Source organism: Sapajus apella, unplaced genomic scaffold (genome assembly GCF_009761245.1).
Source record: "Sapajus apella isolate SASKATOON/1434 unplaced genomic scaffold, GSC_monkey_1.0 scaffold37, whole genome shotgun sequence".
Taxonomy (NCBI): Eukaryota; Metazoa; Chordata; class Mammalia; order Primates; family Cebidae; genus Sapajus; species Sapajus apella.
The window spans coordinates 1,118,139-1,134,824 of record NW_022436977.1 but is presented as its reverse complement, the minus strand read 5'-3'; the positions used below and the strand labels follow the sequence as shown (position 1 = coordinate 1,134,824).

The window sequence follows — 16,686 nt, the reverse complement described above, 5'->3', positions numbered from 1 at the left end:
TACCCAGGCTAGAGTGCAATGGCGCGATCTCGGTTCACCGCAACCTCCGTCTCCTGGGTTCAAGCAATTCTCCTGCCTCAGCCTCTCGAGTAGCTAGGACTACAGGCATATGCCACCATGCCCAGCTAATTTTTTGTGTATTTTTACCAGAGACGGGGTTTCACCATGTTGACCAGGATGGTCTTGATCTCTTGACCTCGTGATCCACCCGCCTCAGCCTCCCAAAGTGCTGGGATTATAGGCGTGAGCCACTGCGCCCGGCCTCAATTTTTTTTTTTTTTTAAGATGGAGTCTCATCTGTTTTCCAGGCTGGAGTGCAGTGGCATGATCTCAGCTCACTACAACCTCTGCCTCTCGGGTTCAAGTGATTCTCCTGCCTCAGCCTCCTGAGTAGCTGGGACTATAGGCACCCGCCACGGTGCTGGCTAATGTTTGTATTATTATTATTTGAAATGGAGTCTCACTCTGTTGCCCACCCTGGAGTGCAATGGCACAATCTTGGCTCACTTCAACCTCCACCTCCTGGTTTCACATGATTCTCCTTCCTCAGCCTCCCGAATAGCTGGTATTACTGGCATGCACCACCATGCCTGGCTAATTTTTGTGTTAGTGGTAGAGATGGGGTTTCTCCATGTTGGTCAGGCTGGTCTCGAACTCCCGACCTCAAGTGATCCATCTGCCTTGGCCTCCCAAAGTGCTAGGATTACAGGTTTGAGCCACCATGCCCTGTCTTTTTTTTTTTGCATTTTTAGTAGAGGCAGGGTTTCACCACATTGGCCAGGCTGGTCTCAGAGCCATCACTCATAAGCTACCACTCCCAGCCTGAAGTTGAATTTAGGCCTGTAAATTTGAATTTAAAAAATTTGAATCTTTGGCCAGGTGCAGTGGCTCATGCCTGTAATCCCAAAGTTGAGGTCAGGAGTTCAAGACCAGCCTGGCCAACATGATGAAACCCGCCTCTACTAAAAATGCAAAAAAATTAACTGGGTGTGGTGGTGGGTACCTGTAGTCCTAGCTACTCAGGAGGCTGAGGCAGGACAATCGCTTGAACCTGCGAGGTAGAGGTTGTAGTGAACAGAGATCATGCTACTGCACTCCAGCCTGGGTGACAGAGTGAGACTAACTCTCAAAAAAAGAAAAGAAAAGAAAAAAGACAAATAGTAAATCAAGTATCAGACCCATTATAACTTGACTTTAGTAGACTTTGTTTAAACTACTCCTTAAAAATAAACATCATTACCAAATAAGTACTTGGGATTTTATTTTTTTTATTTTTTTATTTTTATTTTTTTTGAGACAGAGTTTCGCTCGTGTTACCCAGGCTGGAGTGCAATGGCGCGATCTCGGCTCACCGCAACCTCCGCCTCCTGGGTTCAGGCAATTCTCCTGCCTCAGCCTCCTGAGTAGCTGGGATTACAGGCACGCACCACCATGCCCAGCTAATTTTTTGTAGTTTTAGTAGAGACAGGGTTTCACCATGTTGACCAGGATGGTCTCGATCTCTTGACCTCGTGATCCACCCGCCTCGGCCTCCCAAAGTGCTGGGATTACAGGCTTGAGCCACCGCGCCCGGCCTGTACTTGGGATTTTAAAAACTCAGCTCCGAATTCAGTAACATTCTGTTTAATAATATCCACTTCTAAAAGACAAAGCAAAAAATATAATCTACAATCATCAGCACTCAAACAGTTTGGAAGGTAGTTTCTTTTTGGTTTTTGTTTTTTTGTTTTGTTTGTTTGTTTGTTTTTTGAGGGAGTCTTGCTCTTGTCACCCCGGACCCAGGCTGCAGTGCAATGGCAATGGCACAATCTCAGCTCACTGCAACCTCTGCCTCCTGGATTCAAGTGCTTCTCCTGCCTCAGCCTCCTGAGTAGCTAGAATTATAGGTGCGTGCCACCATGCCTGGCTAATTTTTGTATTTTTAGTGGAGAGCGGTTTTGCCATGTTGGCCAGGCGGGTCTTAAACTCCTCACCTCGTGATCTGCCCACCTTGGCCTCCCAAAGTGCTGAGATTACAGGTGTGAGCCACTGCGCCCAGTCTGGAAGGTGTTAAAATCAGGTCAATGCACTGATTTGTATTTGGAAGGAATTAAATAGGATATAACTTTAGGAAGAACACAAATGGATAGTGTATTATAAAAATAAGTATGCATTTATTACAAACATATTTCAGAAAAATATGCCAACTAAAACATAATTAGTTTTGACAACAGGCTACTGGAAAAAGTGTGATGAGGAATATTATACCCACTTCTTCAATTATACCTCTGGTTATGTTGAAAAATGTCAGCAGTTCTGAGGACTTTTGACATGCCTATGGATTTATGGCATGATTTGCCTTTCATATTATATTGACTTCCAACTTTATTTTTTTCTTTTTCTTTTTTTTTTTCTGTTGCTATAACATGACTTCCAATTTTAAAATTATATTTTATGATTGCGAATCAAATGCATATCCTAGGAAAATTTCTTTTTTTTAAGAGATGGAATCTGGTTCTACTGTGTGTGCCAACATGCTGGGCTGATTTATTATTATTGTTCATATACATATTTTTCCTTTTGTTTAGATTCAGGGTTTCACTACGTTGCCTGGGGTGGTCTACAACTCCTGGACTCAAGCAGACCTCCCTCCTCAGCCTCCTGAGAAGCCACTGTGCCCACCATTATTCTATCCTAGTATTTTATCTTTTTTGTTATTGTTGTTGTAGAGGTGTTATCAACCGTTTAAACTCTCAAAAGACCAAATTGTCTTTAAATTTTTTTAAAGAGAAGATATCCATCCAAGGTTTTTCAACATTGCATCTTTGTCCTCCTTGCTGAAAAAAGGGTAGAGTAAGTAATGTTTAATTAATACTGAATTTTTTTTAATATGCGAAAATCTAACTCTGCTTTTTAAAGCAAATAGGAGGCACAATATGGCATCATTCCAATAATCAAACACCAATAAAAATGGCAGCAGTACAACAATCTAAGCAAACCTCAAATATAGCATACTTATAATCAGAACACAATGCAATGATTTGATTTTAGCAACAAGACACTTAATTTGGTAAAAGAAACCAAATAATGCATTATATTGAATACTAAGCTACCATAATTAGTCTTACAAATTTTCCAATTTCACAGCTACTTTTGAAAATCTAAATTTAAACCTAAATTTTTAAATTAACTGCCTGTTCAACAAAGCTAATTGGAGCAAACACATTCATGTAAATTTACGTTATAGAATACCAGAGTAAACAAGGAGATGTTATTCAAAGATGAATGAGAAAGTTCTATTCTTTTTCATCATCTGTGTGATCAGGTTGCAAAGGACATGCTCTGTGAAAAGAAGAGAGAATATCAATAGCCATCCAAGTATCAACTGTTGGAAAAAAATAGTTACAAACCTATAAAAATCAGGAACATTAACAGTGCAGTAGATCTGGTCAAATGACTAGAAATGAAAGAAAATTAAACTTCATTAATTAACAAACACAAATTTCAAATATTAATGCAACAAAATTTTTAACAATTTGCCTGTTAATTTGCAGAATCTGTGTTTCTCCTTTAGACTACGTTGTCATTTTTGTTAAAAAGGTAATTAATTCATTTATATAGCATATTCTTTCAATCCATTTTATTAAATGGATTGATAAACAATATAATCCTTCAGCAAGAACTTTGGGATAACAAAAAGAAAAAAAAAATTAATCAATCCAGACCAGACACGGTGGCTCACACCTGTAATCCCAGCACTTTGAGAGGCTGAGGTGGGCGGATCACGAGGTCAAGAGATCAAGACCATCCTGGACAACATGATGAAACCCCATCACTACTAAAAAAAAAAAAAAAATACAAAAGTTAGCTGGGCTTGGTGGTGTGCACCTATAGTCGGAGCTATTTTGGAGGCTGAGGCAGGAGAATTGCTTGAACCCAGGAGGTGGAGGTTGCAGTGAGCCAAGATTGAGCCACTGCACTCCAGCCTGGGTAACAAGAGGGAAACTCCATCTCAAAAAAAAAAAAAAATTAACCAATCCACTTTAGCAGAGAAAACATATAGCAAGTTGTCATTTGACTATATGTAACTCTTTGAACCATATGATTAAATTAACTAATTAGGAAAAACCCGAAAATTGGCAAGGCACAGTGGCTTACACCTGTTATTCCAGCACTTTGGGAGGATGAGGCAGGAGGATTACTTGAGCCCAAGAGTTGGAGACCAACCTGGGCAACATTGTGACACCCCCATCTCTACAAAAAAATAAAAAATCAGGCCGGAGTCAGTGGCTCACACCTGTCATCCCAGCACTTTGGGAGGCCAAGCTGGATGGAACATTTGAGGTCAGGAGTTTGAGACCAGCCTAGCCAACATTGTGAAATCCCATCTCTATCCATGCCCAGAGTTGTTGAAAGAAAAAACAACAACAAAAAAAAAATAAAAATAATAAATCCCATCTCTACTAAAAATACAAAAATTAGCCAAGTGGTAGTGGTGTATGCCTGTAATCCCAGCTACTTGGGAGGCAGGAGAATCACTTGAGCCTGGGAGGCAGAGGTTGCAATGGGCTGAGACCGCACCATTGCACTCCAGCCTAGGCAACAGAGATCCTGTCTCAAAAAAAACTAGCTGGTCATGGTGTTCCAGCTACTCAGGAGGCTGAGGCAGAAGGATCACTGAGCCCAGTAGGTCAAAATGGCAGTGAGTCATGATAGATCGTGCCACTGTATTCCAGCCTGGGAAACAGAGCAAGACTCTGCATCCAAAAAAAAAAAAAAAGAAGAAAAAGGAAAAGCCCCAAAATTGTTTGTTAGCATAGAATAGTTGTAGCTTTTGAAAAAAAATTTACATTATTCCCCCCAAAAAATCATTTTGTATTCATGATACTTGTGTGTGTGTGCGTGTGACAGAGTCTCACTCTCTCGCCAGGCTGGAGTGCAGTGGTGTCATCTTGGCTCACTGCAACCTCTGCCTCCCGGGTTCAAACGATTCTCCTGCCTCAGCCTCCTCAGTAGCTAAGATCACAGGCGTGTGCCACCATACCTGGCTAATTTTCGTAATGAATAATTGTTAATATTTTATATGCTTTCATATGTCAATTACTTTGTTTTAATTGGTCTTTCAGCCATTTATTTTTATCTAGTTTGTTTCCAATGCAAACGCAATCGAAACACAACATACAATCCAAAATAGATGTAACAGATACAGAGTGTACAAATAAGCAAAAGGGACTGTTCAGTCACGCATACCATAGGTCAAGATCTGTTAGATCTTCTTGTTCTCATATAAGTTTCTAAAGATAGCAAATATTGGCTTAAGACTTACTAAAGCTACTACGGCCATATGGGATACAGGAACAACTAAGCATCAGTGCGTGACCATGTGAACCAAAGATTTCATGGAGTGTCCTTTTTTTTTTTTTTTTTTTTTTTTTAAATAGAAACACAGTCTGGCTCTGTCACCCAGACTGGAGTTCAGTGGCACAATAATAGCTCACTACAGCCTCAAATGCCTGGGCTCAAGCAATCCTCCCATCTTAGCCTTCAGAGTAGTCAGGACTACATGGACAGCTAATTTTTTTTTTTTGATAGACACATGGTCTTATATGTTGTCCAAGCTAGTCTCGACCTCCTGGGCTTAAGCAATCCTCCCGCTTCATCCTCCCGAAGTGCTGGGATTACTGGTGTGAGCCACCATGTCTATTTCTTTCTTTCTTTTTTTTTGGAGACAGATTCTTGCTCTGTTGCCCAGGCTGGAGTACAATGGCACAATCTGGGCTCACTGCAACCTCTGCCTCCCAGTTTCAAGCGATTCTCCTGCCTCAGCCTCTGGAGTAGCTGGGATAACAGGTGTCCACCACCACGCCCGGCTAACTTTTTTTATTTTTAGTAGAGACAGGGTTTTGCCATGTTGGCCAGGCTGGTCTTGAACTCCTGACCTCAGGTGATCCGCCCACCTTGGCCTGCCAAAGTGCTGAGATTACAGGCATAAATCACTGCGCCCAGCCTGGAGTCTCTATTTCAAAAAGGCTTCTATATATCAAGGCAGTTGTAAAAGCTTTGCTTATTAGAATTATGTCCACTTACGGTTAGGCCCAGGCTCTATCTAAAAATATTGACTAATATAGAAAGTGTCCCAAATGTAGCCAATCAGACTCATAAAGTTTTTTTTTTTTTTAAGTATTTACAAAAAGAGCACAAAAGCATTGAGAATTTAATGCAGACAAATTTCTGGTCCTTACTTTGCAAATACAGAACTAGATTTGTTATTTTGCTTATATCATTTTTTGTTTTTGTTGTTACTGAGATGAAATCTTACTCTGTTGCCCAGGCTAGAGTGCAATGGTGGGATCTCGGCTCATTACAACCTCTGCCTGCTGAGTTCAAGTGATTCTCCTGCCTCAGCCTGCCGATTAGCTGGGATTACAGGTACACGCAACCACACCCAGCTAATTTTTGTATTTTTAGTAGAGATGGGGTTTCACCATGTTGGCCAGGCTGGTCTTGAACTCCTGACCTCAGGTGATCCGCCTGCCTTAGCCTCCCAAAGTGCTGGGATTACAGGCATGAGCCACCATGCCTGGCCCACCTTTTAATTTCAAGATTAATCAAATATGGCTTCAAAACAGATCAATTTTTTTTTGAGACAGAGTCTTGCTCTATTACCCAGGCTAGAGTGCAGGGGTGCAATCTTGGCTTACATCAACCTCCACCTCCCAGGTTCAAGTGATTCTCATGCCTCAACCTCCTGAGTAGCTGGGATTACAGGTGTGTGTCATCACACCCAGCTAATTTTTGTATTTTTAGTAGAGACAGAGTTTCACCATGTTGCCCAGGGTGGTCTCGAACTCCTGGCCTCAAAGTGATCCGCCTACCTCAGCCTCCCAAAGCGCCAGGATTACAGACATGAGCCAATGCCCCTGGCCCAGATCAAGTATTTTAACCTACCTCCTGCATTAAAAAAAAGATCAATTTTAAAGTTGTAAAAATTATTCAACATGTACAAAGTCTCCTTTTAATTTCAAGATTAATCAAATATGCCTTCAAAAGAGATCAATTTTTTAACCTACCTTCTGTACAAAAAAAAAATCAATTTTTAAGTTGTGAAAATTATTCGATATATACTAATATAAAAAGGCAGTATTTTAAGATTAGTTGAAGTCAATGCACTTCTAATATTTGGAATCAAGGTAAGTACAGTAACTACATAAATCTGGCATTCTTGTTGAATTGGAATGGGTGATAGGAAATGCCTACTCTTTCACTTTTAAGTGTATATGCAAGAATTAATCATGCTTGGTTTGGAGTAGATTTCAGTCTATCATTGCTCTGGCACATTTCAATTACCACATAGAAAGTAAAATGTAATGGCAAATCCAAAGCCCTAAAGAGTTAAGCGCCCAAAAGAAGAGTAAAAGCTTAGCAATGTAAATCTAGAGCATATCAGCATTAAATTAGGATGGCTGAAACAATACATAGAATATTTACAGTAACAACTGGTAGTTTCTTCCAATGCACATATATAATAAATAGAATCATGAAAGCTTTCTATATTACCTAATCATTTTACAGCCTTTTAGATTGAACAAACTAAAATGAATACTGAGTCTCCATTCCATAGCTCATCCTTTTTCTCTAGACGAAGGTGAAATTATTATTATCAAAAAAGTGGTTTTTTTTTTCAGGATAGAGTTTTAAGTGTCCGTATTTCTTTTTTTTTTTTTTCTTTTTTCTTTTCACGAGATGTGATGGTTTTAAAAGTGTCCATATTTCTTAAGCCACATTTAATGAACTTGTTAACTAATTTTTGATGTTATCTTTCTTCTCTGTCTTATATATGAAACTCCAACAGATTTAATATTGGCATTTATCATCTAGTCAAATCCTTCAAATGCTCTTTAAACCAGTCCAGTTTGAAACTCTCAAGCATTTCTCTCTTAATAAAATAAGGAGTGAAATTAGTAGATTTGATGAAGACCTGGTTTTTTCCTTGCCATACTGAACTTCCAGGCACCATTCGAACTGGGTTTTAGACTATGAGTTGGAGAACTACAGCTATTTCTTGACCTGTGTCTTAATGGTAGAGATGTAGAAGGGCAAACAAGACCATAAGGAGACTGGCTACAGGCTGTAGGCCACTGTGGGAGGGCTTTGTGGTCTCAGCTGCAGTAGCTTCCATCGTGCTGGTTAAAGGAACAAATGGAGCAGCAACCCAAGACTCAGCATGACCACCATCCCCTTATCCATGTGGGTCGCTGTGTCATGTGTCCAGGTGCTGCTCACAGTGCTGGAGGATGGGTGGCTCCTGGCTGGTGCATGGGAGGCAGCAAGTAGGGTCTTATATTCAAGGGGCATCATAATGACAGTGACATCACTACCTTTCCTCCTACATCCAGCAAAATACTTTGTTTTGAAACAAAACATTTAAAAGTTGTTTAGAAAGCCTGGACCTTATTACTTACAAATCTATAAAAAGGCAGGTTTTGAATCTTTTCTTCCCAAGTGGCATGATTTTTTTTCTGTCCCATATAACCTTCAGGAATTTTTCTTTTTTCTTTCCTTTTTTGAGAGAGTCTTGCTCTGTTGCCCAGGCTGGAGTGCAGTGGCATAATCTCAGCTCACTGCAGCCTCTGCCTCCCAGGTTCCAGTGATTCTTCTGCCTCAGCCTCCTGGGTAGCTGGGATTACAGGTGCTTGCCACCACAGCCGGCTAATTTTTGTATTTTCAGTAGAGATGGGGTTTCATCATGTTGGTCAGGCTTGTCTTGAACTCCTGACCTCAGGTGATCCGCCCACCTTGGCCTCCCAAAGAGCTGGGATTACAGACTGCGTCCAGCCAGGAATTTTTCTTGATTCTTAAAAGTGATGCATGTTTGTTGTTAAAAGTTGGTAGCACAGAGTATGAGAATAGGTTTTTACCCAGAGATAAGCATTGTTGATATTTGGTATATTTTCATATAGTACATATATATGTATTTACATAGTAAAGATTGTACTCTTGTACCCAGAATTTTGGGTTAACATTTTTATGAGCATTTTCCTGTTATTAAAAGTTTAAAGGGTATGATTTAATTAGATTCTTAAGTTTGCTCACTGGCAGTGTGGCAGCTTATGTCTGTAATACCAGCACAGTGGGAGGCCAAAGCAAGCGAATTACTTGAGCTCAGGAGTTCGAAACCAGCCTAGGCAACATGGTGAAACCTTGTCTCTACCAAAAATACAAAAAATTAGCTGGGCACCATGGCACGTGCCTGTAATCCCAGCTACTCAAGAGGCTGAGGTGGGAGAATCACTTGAACCCAGGAGGCTGAGGTTGCAGTGAGCCAAGATTGGGCCACTGCATTACAGCTTGGGTGACAGAGTAAGACCCTCCCATATATAAAAAAAAAAGAATAAAGAAAGAAAGAAAAAAAGGAATGAGATATTCGTGAAATAAAATGGATGAAACACGGAAACTTTGTTTTTTTAAGTTTGTACACCGAGCTCTGTGTTTTATCCCTACTTTTTGTTTTTTACTATTTTTATATACTTCTAGAGAAGTTGTAAAGACCATACACCATGGTCTTGGTTTTGGTTGTTTCTAGGTGGTAGGGATTTCTATATTTTCCAACTTTTCCACATTGGTCATATTTTTTTTTTTATTTTTGAGACACTCTGCCACCTATGCTAGAGTGCAGTGGCTCAATCTCTGCTCATTGCAACCTTCGCCTCCCAGGCTCAAGCGAGATTCTCCCACCTCGGTCTCCCGAGTGGCTGGGATTATAGGCGTTGTCACTATCCTCTTGGTGGAGACAGGGTTTCATGTTGCCCAGGCTGGTCTGGAACTCCTCAAATCCAGCGAGTCTCACACTGTAGCCTCCCAAAATGCTAGGATTACAGGAATGAGCCACTGCATCTGGCCTGGTTATATATTTCTTGTGGAAGTTGAACTGGTAGTTTTTTAAGGGGCAGGATTAATGGAATTCAAGCTAGATAAACCAACATGGAAATTGCCTTGTAAGAAAAGACTAAAGGAAAAAGACAGTAAAAGTTAAAGCTTCAATACACTAAGTTAATGATGTATCACTTATGTGACTGGGAACTGATCCCCTTTGAGAGACTGGAATGAGTAAAAATAATACTTTTTACTAATGTTTGAAATTTGGTGGCTGGGCACGGTCATGCCTGTAATCCTAACACTTTGGGAGGCCAAGGTGGGTGATCACAAGGTCAAGAGTTCGAGATCAGCCTGGCCAACATGGTGAAACCCCATCGCTACTAAAAATACAAAATTAGCTGGGGGTGGTGGCACATGCCTGTAATCCCAGTTACTCAGGAGGCTAAGACAGGAGAATTGCTTGAACTTGGGAGGTGGAGGTTGCAGTGAGCCAAGATCATGCCACTACACTCCAGCCTGGGCAACAGATCAAGCCTCCATCTTAGAAAAAAAAAAGAATTTTGGAATGAGTTATAATAAGAAATTAGTAGGAGTTAAAAAAATTTTTTTTGCATTTTCTTATCAGCTTGAAGAGAAACAACTCAATATCTTATTTGTCCTTTACTTTCAACAAGACAAATATTTTCTTTATTAATTTTAATTATTAATTTTTCTTTCTGAGGTGGAGTCTCACTCTGTCCCCCAGGCTGCAGTGCAGTGGCTCAATCTCAGTTGACTGCAACCTCTGCCTCTCGGGTTCAAGTGATTCTTTTTGTTTTTTTTGCTTTCTTTTCATGGAAATTATTTTTTAATTTTTTTCTTCTAAAAAAATGGGATACATGTGCAGAATGTGCAGGCTGGTTACATTGGTATATGTGTGCATGGTGGTTTACTGCACCAAGTAATTCTTTTGTCTCAGCCTCCTGAGTAGCTGAGACCACCGTTGTGCACCACTGTGCCCAGCTAATTTTGTATTTTTAGTAGAGACAGGGTTTCACCACGTTGGCCAGGCTGGTCTTAAACTCCTGGCCTCAAGTGATTCCCCCATGTTGGCTTTCCAAAGTGCTGGGATTACAGGCGTGAGATAAATATTGTCTTTATATTCTAGAGTATAAAAACTTACTTTCTCTTTGCTTTTCCTAAGCCACTGCTTCCTGCCTCTTCAGGAATACGATTCTCTTTTTCAGAATCTTTAGAGGACCTCCTAAAGAATTCTCCAATTCCTTTCTGCCACTTGGGAGTAGGGCGCACACAAACGGGATTCCCTCCTGCATATTTATTTTCAGCTGTAAAATATAAACAGATGGAACTAGATAAGAACTAAGAATACAATCGCCATTCCTTAAACAACTTAATTCCTTCTTTAACATCAAATTCTCAAAGGTATTAAGTAATCTTTATTTAAGATATACAACTTTTAAAGAATTAGAAAATGTGACACAAAAGCTGCATTCAAACAATAAACTCAGTTTGATGGTTATCTTAGCAAAAACAGCAGTAACAGAATTTTTACAACTGAAAATATTTTCATATTTTGTCCACAAGTAGAACTATTCAAATATTCTTTTTTTTTTTTTTGAGACGGAGTTTCACTCTTGTTACCCAGGCTGGAGTGCAATGGTGCGATCTCGGCTCACTGCAACCTCCGCCTCCTGGGTTCAGGCAATTCTCCTTCCTCAACCTCCTGAGTAGCTGGGATTACAGGCACGCGCCACCAAGCCCAGCTAATATTTTGTCTTTTTAGTGGAGACGGGGTTTCACCATGTTGACCAGGATGGTCTCGATCTCTTGACCTCGTGATCCACCCACCTCTGCCTCCCAAAGTGCCAGGATTACAGGCTTGAGCCACTGCGCCTGGCCTGTTCAAATATTCTTACATGTACTGACATATTAAAGCTTGACACACTTTTTCCTAATATAAGATAGCATGATATAGTATAAAGTGCCAACATTTTACTTACTAAGGTCATTTAGTTAAAGCACATATAAGAAGCTATGTGAAAGTCTACAAAAGTAGATTCCATTTTTCAAAGCACTTGGCTCCTTTTCAGTTCATAACAGAAATCTAATTCCTGGCTTTTGTTATGTTTTATTTTGTTTTGTTTTTGTTTGTTTTTTGAGATGGAGTCTACCTCTGTCACTCAGGCTGGAGTGCAGTGACATGATCTCAGCTCACTGCACTCAGCTCACCTGGGTACAAGCAATTCTCCTGCCTCAGCCTCCTGGGTAGCTGGGATTACAGGTGCCCACCACCACACCCAGCTAATGTTTGTATTTTTAGTAGAAATGGGGTTTCACTGTGTTGGCCAGGCTGGTCTCAAACCCCTGACTTTGTGATCTGCCCGCCTCGGCCTCCAAAAGTGCTGGGATTACAAGCATGAGCCACCATTTCCAGCCAATTCCTGGTTATTTTTGAACAGTAATATAAGGAGAAATTGATGGAAAATTCTTGCCTCTTTATAAAGTAATGGCCAGGAGCAAATTATTCAGTTACTACATATCTTTTGCTTTAAGCTAAAACATTTGCTTTAACAACTCTAGTTGTTAAAGAAAGCTTACAAAAGTTGTTTCCATACAGACTCTGAAAGTTACAATGTTTGTAGTTATCTATTTATTTATACTTATGAAAATAGCAATGAGGTTTTGCCATGTTGCCCAGGCTGGTCTTGAACTCTGGGGCTCAGGCAACCCTCCTGCCTCGGCCTCCCAAAGTGCTGGGATTACAAACGTGAGCCACCATGCCCAGCTTATATTTTTTAAAAAGTACAAATGGCCTATAAAAGACAGTGATCTTTTGGTTCACAATTTTCCCAAAGGAACCTTACAGGAATGCTTTTACTACTAGAAAACAAATAGCGGAAAGAGATTCAAGCCCAACTCCGCTGATTTAGTTGTGTCGCCTTTATCAAGCTATATAGCCAAAGACTAAATTTTCTTATCTTTAAAATAAGGATATTACCAATTTCATGCATTCAATTATTGGGATTAAAAATAGGCATCTGTTAAATGCCTTAAAGGATGTATTTATTCAATGTATGTTCAGTAAGGACCTATTCAGTTGGCTCTGGTGATTCAACAGTGGACCAAACAATGGGATGTGACTCTAATGAAATTTAGTTAGGACAGGCATGGTGGCTTATACCTGTAATCCCAGCACATTGGGAGGCTGAGGCGGGAGGATTGCTTCAGCCCAGGAATTCGAGACCTGCCTGGGCAGCATGGTGAAACCCCGACTCTACAAAAAAATGCAAAAATTAGCAGGACGTGTGGTGGCATGTGCTTGCAGTCCCAGCTACTTGGGAGGAACCTGAGGCCCTGAGGCGGGAGAATCATTTCAGCCCTGGGGTGAAATCACAGTAAGCTGTGATTTACACCACTGCATTCAAGCCCATGCGACAGGATGAGAGACCCTGTTGCCAAAAAAAAAAAAAAAAAAAAAAAAGAAAAGAAAAATTTAGTCTAGTGGTACAGGGCATAAGTTACTCTCAAAGAATTCATCGACTTCTATTTCCTTTTACCTGAAGAGATAGAAATAGTAAATATTTTCTAATGAAATGTTTCGAACAGGGAGAAATTTCAACTGACTTAAAAACTCATGAAGTCCTAAACAGTGTTCCCTTTTACATTCTTAACTAAATCTTGTAGTGTTAATCTCCCTGTCTGCCAAACTTCTACTGAAAGGAATGAGACACCAGATGGCAGGGCATTTTCTCATCCACTCCACACACAGAAGGAGCAGTGTGAAGCTATTTCCCTTGCCGGGTTTCACTCCTACTCTCCCAAAGGCAGTATCAGGAGCTGCAAAGTTGGAGAAAATACACAGACATCACACTCCAAAAAAAAAAAGAAAAAAAATAAAGGAATAAGGAAGAAAGGAAAAACAAACAAACATTTTCATTAAAGTTTAGTACACATTGTGATGAGCACTCAGCACTGTAAACGATAGTTCAAACTCTTAATCTAGTGAGAGGACTTTTAAATAGCCTCTAACAATGCTTAAACAGCCTCTGTCAACATTAAGAAAAGTAATGGTTGGGCACAGTTGCTCACGCCTGAGGCGGAGGCAGGCGGATCACCAGGTCAGGAGTTAGAGACCAGTCTGGTCAACACAGTGAATCCCCATCTCTACTAAAAATACAAAAAATTAGCCGTGTGTGGTGGTGTGTATCTGTAATCCCAGCTACCTGGGAGGCTGAGGCAGGAGAATCATGTGAACCCGGGAGGCGGAGGTTGCAGTGAACCGAGATCGTGCCATTGTACTCCAGCCTGGGCGACAGTGGGAGACGCCGTCTCAAAAAATAAAAATAAAAAAACTAAACCAAAAAAGAAAAACAGACAGGCTGGGTGCAGTGGCTCACGCCTGTAATCACAGTGGAAGGATCATTTGAGCCCAGGAGTTTGAAACCAGCTTAAGCACCATAGTGAGACCCCAATCTCTACAAAAAATAGAAAAATAACCCAGCCTGGTGGCACCTGTAGTCTCAGCTACTTGGGAGCTGAGGTGGGAGGATTGCTTAAGACCCTAAAGTGGAGGCTAAAGTTGGATTACACCACTGCACTCCAACCTGAGCGACAAAGTGAGACCCTGTCTAAAAAAAGAAAAATAGGCTTGAAGATGAATTGTGTCGGTCCTTAGCTTTAAGGCTTGAGATTCTCTTCCATGATACCCCACCACCACTATCCTAGCACGCCAAAAGGTCCAGACTCTCTCATTACATCACAGGGCAGGAAGAAATTCGGGTGTGAGGACCTCAGGAAAGAGAAATTCATGCAAGTCAGGGTCTTACAGGTGCCAACCCTGATCCCCTAATTTTAGGAGGGCTCTTCTTACCTTTCCTCGATGAAACTGATGTCGAATTAGTGGCAGAAGTGGAAGAACCAAGCACCTTCCTGGGAGCTCGGGCAGCCACCACTGTGAAGAGAGGCAAAAGAGGGCGTTCAGAAGGGGCAGGAGGATTCGGACACCGAGTCCTGGACCCAGCAGCTTGGAGAGGAGAACCTGGCGATCCAGAACAGCAGGATAACCTTACCCTGCCCCCGCGACTTCCTCTTGAAGGTAAAGGGGCCGGGCAGCCGCTCCGTGGCTAGCTGGATGAGTTTGGTGAACCAGGCCCAGGGGGACCTCTGGCGTCTGTCGCCCGTGGCCAGGCTGCCAAGAGGATCCCCCTCCCCCGCCGCTGCCGCCCTCCAGTACCACATTCGACAGTCTCACCTTTTCTGTAGGTGCCTGGAACACTGTCTGCTTTAGTCCGCACCATGTTCAAACAAGATGAGAGGAGAGGAGAGAACCAGCTAACTTCCCAGTCGAGGATGTTTCACTGGACAAGGACCCAAAAGCTAATCTCCCGCCACAGTTTATATCGGTCTCTTTCCCGCGCGCTCCAAGGACTCTCCTAAGCCACCTCTCCCATTGGTTCCGCGTCGTTCCCCATGAACCAATTGCCAATGCCCAATGGTGACAGCAGCAAGACTTCTTGCAGCGCGGATCCGTCCATCAACAGTCAAAGGCCCAGGATTCGTAGGCGCCCCAGGTGGGCGGCACCAGGACTGTCCACGGGTAACTGATAAGTGGGTGCTGTTTCTGAACTAGAGAAATGAGCCTGCTTAGAAAAGAAAACCCAGCAAAGAAAGCGAATTACAACCTATCTTCAAATGTTACCATAGGCTTAAGTCCATAATGATTGACTCCTGCAGGTGAAACCTGAAATTAAGTGGACTTTTTGATGCAAATCAAAATAGAAAGAACTTGAGAACTTTCCTTTCGTACCCAAGGCATGAACTCTTTGTACAGCATCAATACTAAAACAATTCTATGGAATGGGGAAAAGGAAGCTAATACAACTTATTTACAAAGCTTTTTTTATATCTTTAGATGGTGTGAGACTAAACAAAAAACTGGGTGGATTGTATATACTTATACACATAAAGAAACTAGTAAAACGTCTTTCTGAGAACTGAATGGTCTCAGAGCTCCTAAATAGTCTGTTAAATCTGCTGGGCGCAGGGACTCATGCCTGTAATCCCAGCACTTTGGGAGGCGGAGGTGGAAGGATAGCTTGATTCCAGGAGTTAGAGACCAGCCTGGCCAACATGGTGAAACCCGTCTCTACAAAAAAATATATGCAAAAATTAGCCGAGGGCAGAGGTTTGTTTCTGTAATTCCAGCTACTCGGGAGACTGATGTGGGAGGATAGCTTGAGTCCAGGAGGCGGAAAATTGCTTGTGCCTGGAAGGCAGAGGTTGCAGTGAGCCATAATCACCCCACTGCACTCCAGCCTGGGCGACAGAGTGAGATTCTGTCTCGAAAAAAAAAAGGAAAGAAAGAAAGAAAGGCGGGGGGGAGGAGAAGAAAGGAAGAAAGGGAGGGAGGGAGGGAGAGAGGGAGGGAGAAAAGAAAAGAAAAAAACCCTGCCAAATGTGGTAAGAGCACATCCCTGGCACACAGAAAGCATAGCTCTAGAATAAAGGGTCAAAATTTTTTTCTATCCTTATGCTTACCTTGTAATTACAATACCCCTGGGGAGTAATTTTCCCTTTCTAAATACCATACATAAAACAGGATCAGATGAACTTGCCTTGGTATGTATTCTGTTAAATACTCACTTGAAAGGCTACCCTAGGAGTATAATCACAGCATTAATTCTTTCCTATGAATTTCTTGAACTTAAAACAAAATTAGGCTACTCAGTACTTTAACAGAATCAACAACTACATCCTATAACAAAGACTTAAAGAATCTAGGCAACAAGTTAAATTAACACAATAATAGAAAATGTATTGGCAATTACCTGT

General features: G+C 41.4%; 1 protein-coding gene across 2 annotated transcripts; it reads right to left on the bottom strand.

The window, feature by feature from the left end:
* Positions 1–2,129: 2,129 nt before the first annotated feature.
* Positions 2,130–15,901, bottom strand: PCLAF (PCNA clamp associated factor). Of its 2 annotated transcripts, XM_032297202.1 has the most exons (4): positions 15,107–15,437; positions 14,726–14,806; positions 11,018–11,180; positions 2,130–3,321 (listed from the first exon to the last, which is right to left on the bottom strand). In XM_032297202.1, exons 1-4 carry the CDS (start codon positions 15,150–15,152, stop codon positions 3,276–3,278), a joined length of 336 nt encoding a protein of 111 aa, XP_032153093.1. In that variant the 5' UTR covers positions 15,153–15,437; the 3' UTR covers positions 2,130–3,275. The 2 variants fall into 2 exon arrangements, with proteins under 2 accessions (XP_032153093.1, XP_032153094.1); XM_032297203.1 differs by lacking the exon at positions 11,018–11,180 and having other exon boundaries at positions 15,107–15,901.
* Positions 15,902–16,686: the final 785 nt, after the last annotated feature.